General features: G+C 40.6%; 1 protein-coding gene across 1 annotated transcript; it reads right to left on the minus strand.

The window, feature by feature from the left end:
* Positions 1-5,231: 5,231 nt before the first annotated feature.
* LOC106640365 (5-phosphohydroxy-L-lysine phospho-lyase) lies at positions 5,232-13,543 on the minus strand. The gene is made up of 9 exons (XM_014354373.2): positions 13,315-13,543; positions 12,360-12,449; positions 10,642-10,760; positions 10,104-10,338; positions 8,320-8,410; positions 7,789-7,997; positions 7,046-7,271; positions 5,854-6,252; positions 5,232-5,758 (listed from the first exon to the last, which is right to left on the minus strand). Exons 2-9 carry the CDS (start codon positions 12,422-12,424, stop codon positions 5,651-5,653), a joined length of 1,452 nt encoding a protein of 483 aa, XP_014209859.2. The 5' UTR covers positions 12,425-12,449; positions 13,315-13,543; the 3' UTR covers positions 5,232-5,650.
* Between the last annotated feature and the right edge of the window lie 1,151 nt (positions 13,544-14,694).

The raw sequence follows: 14,694 nt of genomic DNA on the forward strand, positions 1-14,694 counted from the left end.
AAGCTATACGGGAGTATATATATATAAGCAAGGCGAGGCAGTGTGTTTCTCTTAGTCTCGAGTCCCGACGTCGATTTCGCGATCGGGTGATTTTAAAAGAATAAGAAACCGAGAGACAGAGCAATCAACTCTCGGTGCTCCCGAGCGAGGGGAACTTTGCTCTCCATTGAATTCGTGATGATTGATTTGCTTGAGTCTTATCGAAAACTAAGTTTATATGCGTACCGAGAAAAAGCACTGGATGGGGAAAAAAATCAATTTACGCGAAACTGCAAAAAACTTAATTAAAGAGAGTATTATATATACCAAAAAAGAAGAAAAAAAACCCCCACGTGGTTCCGGTACCTTGGGGAGGGGAGTCATTTAATCACGCGGATTATCGTTGACTCCCCCTGTTTCGCGATGACTAATTTGGAAATAATTCGGGCCATCATCCTGTCTCGCTCCTACCGTTGTTTGAGCGTATTCGGCTTTGCTGGTTTTTCACCTCGCGGATGCATCATGTGGAATCAACGTGGAAATTCATGCCGATCGATTGTGCTTCACTGAATCAGTACTCGTTGTCGGTTACCTTTTTTCATTTAGACGCATTGTAATATTAAGCCTTGCAAAACCGAACCCCAACTCGCGCAAAACCTCTGCCAGCTACTTAACTTCCTTTTCCATGAGTATAAAAGTATAGGCACTCTACGTGTATATTTCAAATGCTCCGTTCCGCCAAGGTTTTCCCGAGTTAAGAATTGAAAAACTGAGGCAGCGCGCGCTTCTGATTTTTTTTTTTTGGCCTCACTTTTGACTCATGGGGAAAATAAAATAGCCAAACGCAAAAGCACGCCAGTCTGTTGATGCAACCATTTCAAGAGTCGGTGTATATACACGCGCATTATGAAAATTTCAAGTGCCTCCAAGAGTATAACCAAAGTGACGCGGACGTGCTCCTTTGAACGTTTAAACATCGAGGCCCCGCGCTCTCGGGCAATTTTTTTAAACGAGCACCAACTGCTATGCAAATACAATTTTTTTTGTTCCCGTAATTAGAGCCACATGGTATACGTATTAAGGCTCGGGGTAAAATATTCGTCAATTAAATTACTCGCTCCACGGAGGAGCCAGCAGGGAGTAATAATATTCGACGCTGCGGCCGACGTCGAGTGCGTGATAAATCTCGGGACACACGCCGGAGAGGCATATAACCAACCAACCTGCAGGTCTAAGGGATTTTCCTGCATAATCCCACCGTGTAACGAGTTCGCAAAACCGCTAATGGCCTACTTTTGCGCGCGTCCATGCTCACACTCGAACCGTAAATCTGCATGACTAATAGCCCTCCGAGCGCGGATCTAATGATTTATCCAATCAGATGTGATTTAACTTGGCGTACCATTAGTTCCTTTTTTTTTGCCCCAAATCAAAAAACCGAGTCACTTATAAATAAATGAGGCCTGGAGGTTTTGGGTGGAAGGGGCTTGGGCGAAAAAAAGGGTCTTTTTTTTACCTAAAACTACCGAATCGGTATATAATCCCAAAACCAGAGCGAGAGAGGGAAAAGGAAAAAAGGAGTACGTCAGCACCGATAAGCATTCCGGCGCGTCCTCAAAAGTCGCATCTCTCCCTCCTCGCGGTCCTAAAAAGCCGCGGTCGGGCTAATGGCACTCGCGCGGTAAGTATACACCGCACCCGTGCCAAAAGAGAATTTTCAGACTTTCAAATTCGATCCCAACTTGGCTTGCACGTATACACCCGCTCCCCAAAGATGCGACCTTGCGTATACACGTGCCACCGGCATCGGATCTCTTTCAGGGGGTCTCGGTTACTTATTCACCCCGTCCTCGCTCTCAAAGACGCAGCCTCGACTGCAGAGCGGGAGAGAGGGAGTTTATCTCGGGACGGCGCGTGGGGCATGACGACTCATTTTTCTTCCTCGAAGCTTCGACGTATAAGTACCCCCCTTTCCACGTGCACGGCGTTTTTTTCGCGGATCAGTTTTTAACAATGGCCCGTAATAATGTACGCGAGCGTCCATTGGATTTGTCGGGAGGTTGGCGTGTGCCCGGCCGAGCCTTTTATTGGGGACGAAATCAATTTTAAATTTGGCCGATTCCAATTTGGTTAAGAAAACCAAAGGGGGTGCCGGATCGATGGGGCTGATTGAATTATGCATGCGCTCCTTGCCCAGCTCTCTTTGTCCTGCACCCCCGTGCGTGGCTCGAAAAGAAAGTAACGATAGCTCGGGATAAAAGGGTCAGAAATCCCATTTAATGACGTCAGGGGTGGGGGAAGCTGATTAAGGTCCCCTGGATCCGAATAACTTTCCTAGAGCTTCTCCTCCCCGCGATCCCTTTACTTCCTTTCTTGTCGATGGGAGCAATTCGGCGCGGTGAAAGATACGTCGATCCCCTGGAACCTCCCCCCCCCCCAACTGCGGCTCCATTGTGTATGGGCGAGCCCGCCTATTATAAGTTTCGAGGAGCCCGAGATAAGCTGTAACTATAGGGGAAAAGTTTTTTTTTTTTTTTCCAAGCCACCAATGCATGAAACTGTGCCGGGCTTCCGTTTTCCTTTACTTTCATTTTTATCGGGTTATGAGCGCACCGTGCACTAATGACTGCGTAAATAATACAGGTCCCCTTGTATTTGTTGCGACGTTCGAGGGGTCATTGTTGTCGTTGACTTGAAATGTTTCAGACCAAGGTTTTTTTAATTCATTTTTCAAAAAACATAAAACAACGCAGCTTTCGCAATAACCCAAATTATCGATTAATTTTAATAACTCCACGGAAGCTTTGGAGAGGGGAAAAAAAAGAGAAAGAAAAACTGCTGGTGGTATGGAAAGAGAACGAATCGATAACTCAATACGCGCTAACGCGGTTTTTTAATCAACTGCGAGAGGGGGCGGTCAAAATGCAGGGCTGACAGACGTCCGGTGGCTTTGAATTACCCATTACTTTGCGGACAAAATGGAGGGAAAAAAGAACAGCCGACACACTGCAGGAACGCAAAAAAATTGTCGAAAAAAGAGTGTCAGCATCAATTAAGAGTAATGAAATGAAAAAAAAAAAAAAAAAAAAAAAACCGAGGGAGACCGAAAGAACTTTATTAAACGCCGGCTGGCGAGCTTGGACTTTCCAAATGGTTATTTTCTCATCTCGCTTCCGGTGCGAAGCGCGGAAAGGTGATTTAAAAGAAAAAAAATAATAATAATAAAGTAATAATAGTGCTTCCAAGTGTGCATGGAATTTGTGTGCTGTTCTATCACGAGACCAGCGTGCGTTGATTTTTTTTTTATTTCAGCTTGCAATTATATTCGATCGGAAGACGGCGCGCTTTGATGAATTGTAAAAAACACATCTCAGCTCGTTAGGTTTTGGCATGAGTACTCTTTCTGTAACTGTGGTCAAAGGAAAGATGCTTTTGCACTTCGTTCTCCTTTTAAGGGATGAGGCGTTTTTTTAAGGGAGAGCAAGCGTAGCACTTTGACAAAACAGCGCCTCCAACCTACCCCAGGCAAAATTTGGCCACTTATCTGAAAACTCATTAGGATCGAGTACGAGGTGTACGTATAATAACGCCACTGGAGACACCGAACGCACATTGCCCGCGGCAGCGAAAGAAAGAAAACCCCATACGAGCACCACACCAAAATGAAACGACCGCGTGCGAGCGACTGACTGTCCAAAGTGCCCCGTGTTTGTGTTGCGCGAATATAATAGCCACCGCTGTCCGGTGTTATTTCGAATTGTCATACGCGACCGCAGGCGCTTTCTCGGCGGTCCCACGATCTTATCTGTCCCGGCTGTACTCCCACAGGTTCAGCTGTTACAACCACAGTACCTGGTATTTTTTGCTATGGACAGCGTCCGCCATGACGAAACTTTGCCGCTTTACCCCATGAAACTTAATTCAGTCGCACAATGCGGGGTCTTTGGCGGAAGAAAAAAGAGCGTAATCACGTTGAGACTCTTACTGACGGAAACAAAACAAAAATACCCACACAGTCCCACGCACTCGAGGGGAATGCACTTTTTTTTGTCTCCCCCCTACAGTCACACACAAAGCCCAGTCGAGTACGAAGTTGCGCGTGTACACGGCAGCGTGCGAAGCTAACTCGACGAGCCTAATTTTAACGTCGTTGAGCGCGAAAATTAACCGAGTCAAAGAGAGCGACTACCATATAAATGTAGGCGGTAGCATTAACGAGAGAGTATACACACACTCTGGGTGAGGGAGGATTGAAACACCACAGCGTTCCGCAGTAGGCGCGGTTGGTCGTGTTATTCCGGGACGAGTTTTATGTTTGCCCCCACACGCCCAGGGGCCACATTATATTTTTAATCGCTGATATGATCACCGTCTGCGTTAACAACGCGAGTTGCGAGGGCAGAAGTAGTAACAGTCGAGTACGGTCAGACGCGCGCCGAACGAATCCCCTTTTACTTGTGAGATTTTAGAGTTAAACCGAATCGAAACTGAGAGGGAGCAGTGATCGGCAAACATTCGCTCTACCGGGTGGAGCGAATACAGTTGTTGTTTTCCAGGGCGGGGCGTGTTTGGACAAAGTTCCACCGAGCGAATGCAAACAACGGACCTGTGTATGGTTGACGGGCGATCGGTCGGTCCTACTGGGCACGTGTGCTTGCCCGGCCCCGAGGAATCAAAATAGTTCCTTCGTGAGTGTTGGAGCGGGAATCTGGAGGAGACGCGGGAGCTTGCAAAGTTGGGCGTTGACTGGTGGGGCGGGAAGGGGCAAGGACGCGTGTATCTTCCTGTGATGAGTGGGTCACTCGTGATACGCCGATAATTCGATTATATCGTATCTACTGGAGACTACAATGAGATTGGTTTATTGATGCGTTTTCGATGAAGAATTTATTTTTTTTTTATGAAAAATGTGTGCAAATACAAACGCACCAGAGAGGAGGTTTGAATTATCGTTCGATAAGATGAAGCTACCCTTGGTGCATAATCATCTAGATAAATATTGCTCATTTTCATGTTCTTAATCATCTTTCAATCAAGTTTTTAGCTGAAATGATCCTCTAAGATAAAAAGTACTCAGTGGCTTGGGTGCTATAAAGTATGTAACTTTGAATTATTGGCATTCATGCATATATATATGCGCTTTGATGTATTTATAAAAAGAAACAAATTTTTGCTCAGAATGTATGGTTCTTAGTCTCTCTAACAGAGGTTTGTACATATTGCAAAACAAGATGAAAAGCAAATCATGTGATTATCTTGGATTTTTATTTTTCATTAAATCTGTATTCTTTATAAAATAGTTCATATTCACGTGATGTAATAATCATCACGTTTATACTTGCAAAAATGACACATGATGATGTACGTAGTAAAGTATCCTGAAAATCATCAGTCGAAAATCTTCTTCACGTACATAATTATATTCAGTAAAGTATGCGTAGTATACAAAATGTATTAAATTCAATGCTATGCACTACACAGCAGCAGTATTAGCAACACTAAAGGTTATAATTACCAGAAAAAAGTACATCTACAAGTGTTACATGTTATGGGACACTAAACTAAATACATATTTACAAAATTATGTACAAGTATATATAAATCAGCAACATTTTTCGTTGAAAATAATACTTTGTTAATGATCGTGAAATCTTGCTTATTTTTCGACGTATTAACTGGATTTTACCAAAACAGATTTGTTTTCCGGAATGGATGCTGACAAATCCATCTTCATGGGCGTAATAACGGCCTTCAGAATGGCGGTGGTCTGTTGTGGCACCTAAAAATCAAATGTCATTGTAATACATCCGTCATGAAGAGTAAACAAAAATTTTCCATCATATTTTACACTGATTGTAAAAAATAAAACATTACCTCGTCCTCGCCAGCCTCCACCTCTTGCAAAATATCATCGAGCTTGGAAACAAACAGATTGGCATTTTCCATGCTGAAAACCATGGGTGGCTTGAGCTTGAGGATATTGTAGTCCGGGCCCTCGCTGCTCACAATAATCTTCTCCTCCTTCATGCGGTAAACGACGTACTTGGCCTCGGCAGTGGCAGGGGTCCGCTTGTTGCGATCGAGCACCAGTTCGATGCCAACGAACAGCCCAGCGCCACGCACGTCGCCAATAATGCCTCGGCGCTTGGCCAGTTTGCGTAACTCTGTCATCAGGTGGTTACCGACTTCAAGGGCGTGTTGCCGAAGATTTTCGCGCTCGATGACTTCCATCACGGCATTGGCTATGGCGCACGAGACTGGATTACCGCCATACTGGAAATGCAATTTTCTTTTTTTTTCTTTTTTTCAACAAAAGGTGCCCAAGGCCATACATCTCGTTCTTCGTATGGACCGCCTTTATTACTATCCGAAGATTCACGCCATTTTTTATATCTATGAGACTGATGTGTGTTGATACCTACATCGACACTCGCATCGCTTATTCAAGCAAAAAAAAAAAAAAAAAACAATCCAGAAAGTCTAAATACGTGTGTGATACAGGAGATTTCAAAACATTTGTATCCGCGATCCTTACTCGTGGAGGGTATCTCAAATTTTATTTTTGGTGGGTCGACATCGGTTTTTATTACTTCAATCTGTTTGCAAATTATGCATTGTAGCAAAAAAAGTCATACGTTTTTCAATGGGAATGGCTAATATTGTGTAAACTTTGAATTGTAAGCCATTACCAAATTGTGTCTGTTGATGGATATTTTTAATTCGTATGATTGGCACTTTGCCACAGCAAAACGAGATGTTTATTTATTTTACGTAGAAAAATCATGATTTCCAAAGGCTTTTCACGATATTACAATTTTGCTTTATAGTACAAATTCCAATTACGTAACGAGAGCAGCACGGCTATAACCAAATCCGACGAGCGCTGCACACGTTTGTTTTCAATTAAAATTTTACCCAATTCACCAAGTAACTACAAATTTCGGGTGAACTTTCGTATCGGCAATAAATCGTACATTGGCTTATGGATGGTATTGTATTCTGGCTAATGAATGAACGGTTCAACGATCAGACAAGAAAAAAAAAAAAAAAAAATGTATCAAATTACCGTGTTAAAGTACTCGATGCCAGTGTCGCGAAAGCTTCTCGCGATCTCTTGGGTAGTGATGACTGCAGCCACGGGGTGGCCGTTGCCCATGGGTTTGCCAACCGTGACGATGTCGGGTACAATGTCCTCGCCGTAGAGCTGGAAGGCCCACATGTGGCTGCCCACACGGCCAAAGCCCACCTGCACTTCGTCGGCGATGCAGACGCCACCGGCGGCTCGTACGTGTCTGTTTTTGATAGAGACGACGTTTCAAAAGTTTGCCAATTACACGTTTATTTATTTATTTTTTTTTTTTTTTCCACAAGGCTCATAAGGCAAATCGTTTTGAAAACTACACTCAATACTTTGATTATTATAACCCGATGTTACGTAAATTAAATGATCATACTATAGCTCTAAGAAACTCATGAAATTGAAGGCAACAAATGAATCTTTTAATCAACTTTTCTAAAATTACCATTTCAAAGTATGCAAGAGGGTAAATTTTGATGGTACAATCGTTTGTAGCCAATTGAATAACTCACAACACCGCAATTGTTTATTTCAATTTACGATGCAAAGTTTAGGGTGTCCTTGTATCTAAATTTACATTTTTATGTGCTAACGCATAAATAAAAAAATTAAAAAAAACAGTCAAGTTATTTCAGCTTTAAGTGGACTATTGAGTAACCAGAAACAAAAAAAACTTTTTTTTTTTTTTATGTAACCTCCCGAATATTCCCAAATAAACATTTAAGACTCACTTGTAGACGTTTTTGAAATAATTTTCCGGCGGCAAAATCTGACCGCCGACGGACATAAGACTCTCGGCTATGAAAGCGCTAACACCGCGGCCTTGAGCCGTCACGCTGTCGCAAATCTCTTTGACGTCTCCAGCGTATAAAACACCAAGATCCTCGTCAGGGTGAACGTCGTCGCGGTATTTTCCACGATAGACATCCGGACATGCCGCCTATATCACCAGATATACACATTGAGGGTTCAAGTCATCGCGTCTCTCTCTCAATGATCTTGTCGCCGGGAAGAGATGGAATAATACTCTGTTGCCCGCCTCTTCGGGCGAACGCGTCAATTCAACTAATAGCTCTCATTTGATTAAACACGATTCGATTTGCAGTGGAATATTTCGCGCGTACAAGTATTTATGGGAGTTAATCAAGTACTGCAGGCGGCATTTAAGAATAGTTTCCGTCTCTTCCAAAGCCGCGTGTTTCATCGTGGACTTTATCATCCCGACGATTCGCAATTGATTGACCGATTAATAAATTACTCACCACGTGGACGTGCTCTTTCTTTCCGTCCTTCATGTGGGAGAATTTGTAGGGCGATATATCGATCATCGATGTCAAGTGTCCGTGATACGCACTAGAATCATAAGGAAAAAGAATACGATTAGATATCGTTCGACTGGCAATCACGGAATTACCACTGAAATGAACAACAAGGATGCGTAATAAGGAAAAACTGTAACTGAAAGTTCAATTAATCTGCCTGAAAGTTGGGTGCAAAAATATAAATAATCAACGTCATCCACTGTAAAAAATCAATTTGTTTTTTCATTAAATCAAAAATAAATTAGATTCTTCGGTTCAGCTACCAAATTTTTTAATGAAACAATCTTACCAAAATCGTTTAATAATGATGTTTGAATCCATAAACATCACTATTATTGTTAGCGATAATAATTTTTTAAAAAAGCAAGAATGCAAGTTTGTAATTTTTTTTTTTTTTTTTTTTTTTTTTTTCAATAACCATACAAATGTCAAAAATGTTGTGATCGAATTATGTTCATAATGAAAAGAAAAATCTAATTGATTTGCTCGACAGAAATTCTCATTGAAAGCACAGTGAAAAATGGTCGATATTATTTTCAGAAACATATTGTACGCAAAAACGGTCAGTGTGTTCATACATCACATACGTCATCATCCAGAGTGTCACCTAAAATGACATTAGCATTTATTATCGAAGACGATTGGCTTGCACGGTCGTGCGATTTTTGTCGCATCTTCGCTCGAGAACAATATTGTCGTGAGTTCCATTTTTCGTCAGAATGTTTCGATACTATGTCCTTTCGACGATATTTTTATTTAATGACTCCGATCATGCTGCAAACAAGAAAAAACGAGACCGTCTGGATTAATAAGAGCCGACCCTTTCAATTACCAAATAAGTCTTCTAAAAGAAATACATCAGATACAATAATTAATTGTTTGCCTCTTTTAAGCACTCGAAGAATGTGGAACCAGAGAAACATCCGATGGCAACAGCCTTCCTCGAAACGGTCATTTATTCTGTCAATCTGATTTTCACATTTTCTACAGGCATTGCATTATCTTACAAATAAGATACAAGTATATTTTTTATAAAGCAGCACGATTTGGCATGGCTACGTGTATTTTTTCCTTCTTTGGAAAATCATGGGGGAACAAAAAAAACAAAAATAAATTTAAAGCGTATACATATACGTATATCTCCAATGATCGAACTCATGAAAATAAAATGCGACACCAAAGCCCAGGGTGGAAGAAAAAAAAGTAAGCTTTTTTGAAAAAAGTCGTCTTTTTGGAAAGACGGTAGTTTTTCCAACTACGAGATGCAACGTGAAAAAAAAAGAAAAAAAAATTAAGCCGACACCTGGTCGAGGAGCAAATAACAGAAAGCAGCAGCGTCAGAGTTGAGAGTCCGCAGGCACGGGTAACGACGCGTACGTGACGCGCTTACATTCCTGGGGAGAAACTTTTTGCCAAGGTATTCGCGGGAGTAAGAACGAAGAAAAGCCTCAAGCTCGGACATTGCGAGGAAAAAAAGCTTGCGGATCGTGTTTTTCATGCGTTGCGGGGATTATGCAAGATCTTTCGCATTAGCTGTGTACCAAATTTGTTTTTTTCTTTCCTCGTGCTCATCTCTGCAGTTGATAATGATCCAACAAAAGTCGACTCAACTATATGCGAGAAGATGCAATTTACCATGTGACAAGCTTAAAAATTAAAAAAAAAAGAAAAAAAAATGCGTTTTAAGGGTAATACAATCGGAGAGTATACTATAAGACACTTACTGATCGAGGGTGATAATGTCTTTGTTGCCGGTGTGGGTGTTGGCAAGACGAAGAGCCAAATCGTTGGCTTCGCTGCCGGAATTGACGAGGAAGCAAACGGACAACTTCTCGGGCAGGGTCGAGGTGAGACGTTGAGCGCAGATGACGATGTTGTCGTGCAGAAAACGCATGTTGGTCGAAAGCAGGGACATTTGCTCTTGACCGGCTCGCACGACGTCCGGGTGACAGTGACCCACTGTAATTTGCAAGAAAGAAAAAAAAAGTATTGAAAATTTTATAAAATTATTGTACGCAAGATTGTTAAAGGATTGTATCCCTTTTTTTGGGGCCTTATCGGCCGAGAAAACATGAGACTGGAAAACATTAGTGGAAACACCTTTGAACTAGAGAAAAAAAACTTCTTTTACAGTAAGAACGATTTTCTTCTACACGTGCTACAAGTATCTCAATGAAAAATGTATGAGTAAAAAAAAGGGTTTTCCAGTTAATCACAACATTATGAATGCAGGTAAAAAAATAACAATGGGAAAATCCTTACCATGAGCAACGTTGTTGATGCAGTCGAGGTACTCATCGCCTCTTTCGTCGAACATGTACTGGCCTTTGGCTCTCACGATTTTCAAAGGGTTCGACTTGTAAAACAGGGTGCACGACTCTCTGAGGACACAAAAAAAATGTAATTTTAAGCTATTCGAGCTACTTCAGGAATCAAAATTTTGCTTGGATATTCTATAAATCGTCGGTTGGCAAAAAATTAATATTTTTAACTATTGAAATTCAACTTTAATTAATATAGGTATTTCCGTAAAAGCATGTCCAGGCATCGAATTTTTCAATCATGCCGCTAGCTATCGTTTTTCTTGGTTTGCATGTTCACGAAAATTTTAATGAATCGAAAACTACTTATTTCACATTCAATGATAAAACTTGCGTCAGACAATATTATTAACGCTAGTTGGTATGTATGCAGATTTGAAAATAATCTCTTATAAATAGCACATTTTATAATCTGTATCTAATCGCAAAACTGAATGCTGCAAAAATATTCATACTGCGGAATGTATTTTGCTGACATATACACGTACTTTTCGCTATAATTAGTTTCTTATCAAAGCCAGTTTGCGTCCTTATCACTATCTATGCGTTAGCGTCATCTAAATTTACGTACCTATAAAATCATGTTTAGCAATAACATAAGGAACATTGAAAATTTTCCTAAACTTTTTTTTTTATTGCAATCACAATAAACCAAATTAATCTTGATAATGTATTATTTTTCTGATTGATCTCAATGAAGATGATAACGGTAAAGTACCCAATAAATCAAATGAAAAAATAAAAATGATGAAAAAGCATCTAAACGATATGCACGAATACCCTTGTGGATTTATCTGATAACGTACACGCGTATTTTTCGAGGCCAAGCCTATTCACGAAATAACCGGTGCACTTCTGCCTGCGCGTGTATATATACGTAATATCGTAATGTGGGACTGGGGTCGATCAGTCGTGTAGAAAATGAGGGAGCAAGATTGCAGGAGTTAAGCAATTGTACTTCGTTGGGGCTCGTTCTAGTTTTACTACTGGATATGTCGAGCGCAATACTGAAATCTAATGGATTGTGATTGATTTTGGCTAAAGGCTGGTCAGGCGTATTTTTCCAAATTGTGTTCTAACATTCTATAATTCAAACATATTAGTGAATTCGAGCTCATATAAATTAAATAGAAACCTTTTTTTATTTTGAAATTTTTTTTTAAGGTAAAAAAAATTATTCAAAACATTTTTTAACAAACTCTGTTACTTTAAAATCTTAAACGATGTAACATGTTCCCAAGCATGTGTAAAATATATTACTTTTTGAAACCCTGAAAATTTTCATTGAAAAACTGTATAGTTTGAAAAAAATTTTTTTTTTTTTTTAATCAGCCAAAAAATCCAAAAACCTATTTAGTATCCATTGAATGTAAATACTGTAAAAAAATTTAAGTTTTAAAGAAATATCACACACGAGTATTTCGTATTCACAAATTTCCTTATATTTCTAGAGACTTGTACAAGATAACAGTCTTTGTTACAAAGAAATTAGTTTAAAAATATTCATTGCAATTTTAAGCGCTTAACTGGATTGCAATTACTCAGAAAATGAACAATAAAGTGCAAAAGTTTTATCGCCGGTTGGAGATTAATAGTGTAACCTCTAATGACGCAGCGATAAAGACAGCTTTATCATTACAGTAATACAAACAAACTTACCCGATGAATTTTTGTCTCAATTTGATGGTTTCATTTTTCGGCATGTGCTCCAAAGACTCGGCCATTTTAGTAGTTGGTTGATCAAAATATCTGAAATAAAGAAACGAAAATTCACAACTTGCAATGACATCCGTGAACATTTTAAGTGGTATTTATCTGCTTATTTCCTGCTACAGAAGTAAAAATAATAACTAGAGACAATTTTTTTTTTTTTTTTTTTTTTCGAATGAAAATAGAACAGCTCAATAGTTAAGATACGAGACGTGCGCCTTCTTTCTTATCGCTCGCGAGGCGCTTCTCTTTATTTCCCTCAACAAAAATAATCTCATTAGAAGATTTAAAAAAAAAACAAAAAAAATACAATCCATTGAAATACCGCCCACATTTGCCATGCAATATCTTATCAGACGGCTGATGCCGGCTAAACAAAAGTAGTTCACGGATTGGCACGGCAATAGTGCGCAAATCGAATTGAAAATTTCCTAACGCAAAGACGAGCCGTTGATAGTAGTGATCAACGCGATCATTTGCGAAAATCAATTATAAATATATTTATACTTTTTTTACGAAATTCCTGTATTTTTTTCACACAAAATTCATTTAAAACATGATAGTATGAAACTTTTACTACTGATTTCAAACAGCCACACGTTTTCCGCGCTCACGAGGAAAGGGGCAGCGCGTGACCTTGACCCGCAATGAAATCAATAGCCGAGCCGAGCCCCGAAAGACCTTGTGCTTGAGTCTCTCCGCAAACTACAGCGATTTGGAAGTCTTCCAAATATCATTAGAACGCAAATGTTGTTGATTTTTGTTTTGTTCTCATTTATTGTCAAAATAAAGTATTTGAAAATTTTACTTTGTGTTTCGAAACAAAAAAACGTGCCGGAAAAAAAAAAAAAAAAAAAAAAACAAGTGGAGGGTATATAAACTTCAACAAGGGTTTCGTACGCACCAGAAGAGGAAACGACGACGCGAAAGCCCGCTCTCGCCCAAGCCTCGGCAAAGTAGAACAAGAAGAGCCCAGTCGGACGACCGACCCTCGGAAGTGCAGTAATCTCCTCGACGGCGGACTTACGGCGAATGAATGACCAGCGGGTCAGCGTAGATCCAAAACGGGCGTGTCACGACCCACTCGCCGTGACGTCGCTCGTATATATATATACAATACACGCTAAGTCTCCGTAAGCCTGGCCCGCGCTCTATTATACAACTCCCCGATCTGCCGTTGATATTTTATATATTAGTTGAAAGCCGCGCCGAAAAGGAGCGCGAGAAGAGGGAGTACACGCTGCTGCACGTATATACATCTATATGTTATGTACCCATACTATCTGCCGATGCGCGCGCAACTACCCTCTCTCATCCCTTCCCGTGTAAGTACGTATATACATTTTTGGAGAGTGTACAACACCACCCCTCCGGTCTTCCTCTTGAACCCCTCTGACTTTCGCTCCCCTTCTCCAGACCTATAGTGGAATTTTCCCCATAAGCTTTGTCGAGACTCGTCTGCATTTTTAATTGTTCGACCGACGCTTTCCGGCAGTTGACGAGTGCCGTGATTCCAAAACGCCAGAAGGCCAAAGTCGGATTCACCTCCAACGGAGCTTTTACATTTCATCGTGCATTTTTTTTTTTCTTTCCCTCGTTTTCCAAACTTACTTTACAAATTAACTTGTGCAACAGGTAATTGCCGATTGTCGGCGTACAGAATGAACACTTTCCACGAACTTGAGCCGATTGTTCGTTGTTAGGGTGAAACTATGTCTTTTGCATCAAGTGTATCATCGGATGTGGCGCTGATTTATAACTATGAGTGAAGAGAATGGCTTGTCGGTTAAACTTTTCCACAGTGACTGAAAGTTTCCAGATCGGCATTCATCGGTCCACTTCCATTATCAGTGTGTACCTATGCAGTATCGATCTGCGATTTAATCACATTGCCGTGATACAAATAAAATTATACAATTCACTTGATCATACGTTTGTCTTTGAAAAATCGAAACGATTTCCATGATTGTTCGGCTATAGAGGGACACATGCATGACCGGTAATTTTGACGAAACGTTGAAAAACACAATCTGACCGATGGAAGCAAAAAAATTAGATGGGCGAGGGGTCAATGCATACATATTTGGATCTCATTGAGTCGTTTCCATACGCAACAACACATCACGCTTCGAACCCCATACAGTTCTTGAGGAAGCTGCTCTCTACCGAACAAACTATGACAGGCTGATGTAGATAAAGTACCATATCAATGTTGTTTTGAACATTATCCGTATCAATTGATCTATGCGCCATCGCGTGCTTGGATTTATTCAAGGCGCGTATT

Source organism: Copidosoma floridanum, unplaced genomic scaffold (assembly GCF_036245765.1).
Source record: "Copidosoma floridanum isolate Cflo_tuat_1 unplaced genomic scaffold, Cflo_Japanese_pri ptg000001l, whole genome shotgun sequence".
Taxonomy (NCBI): Eukaryota; Metazoa; Arthropoda; class Insecta; order Hymenoptera; family Encyrtidae; genus Copidosoma; species Copidosoma floridanum.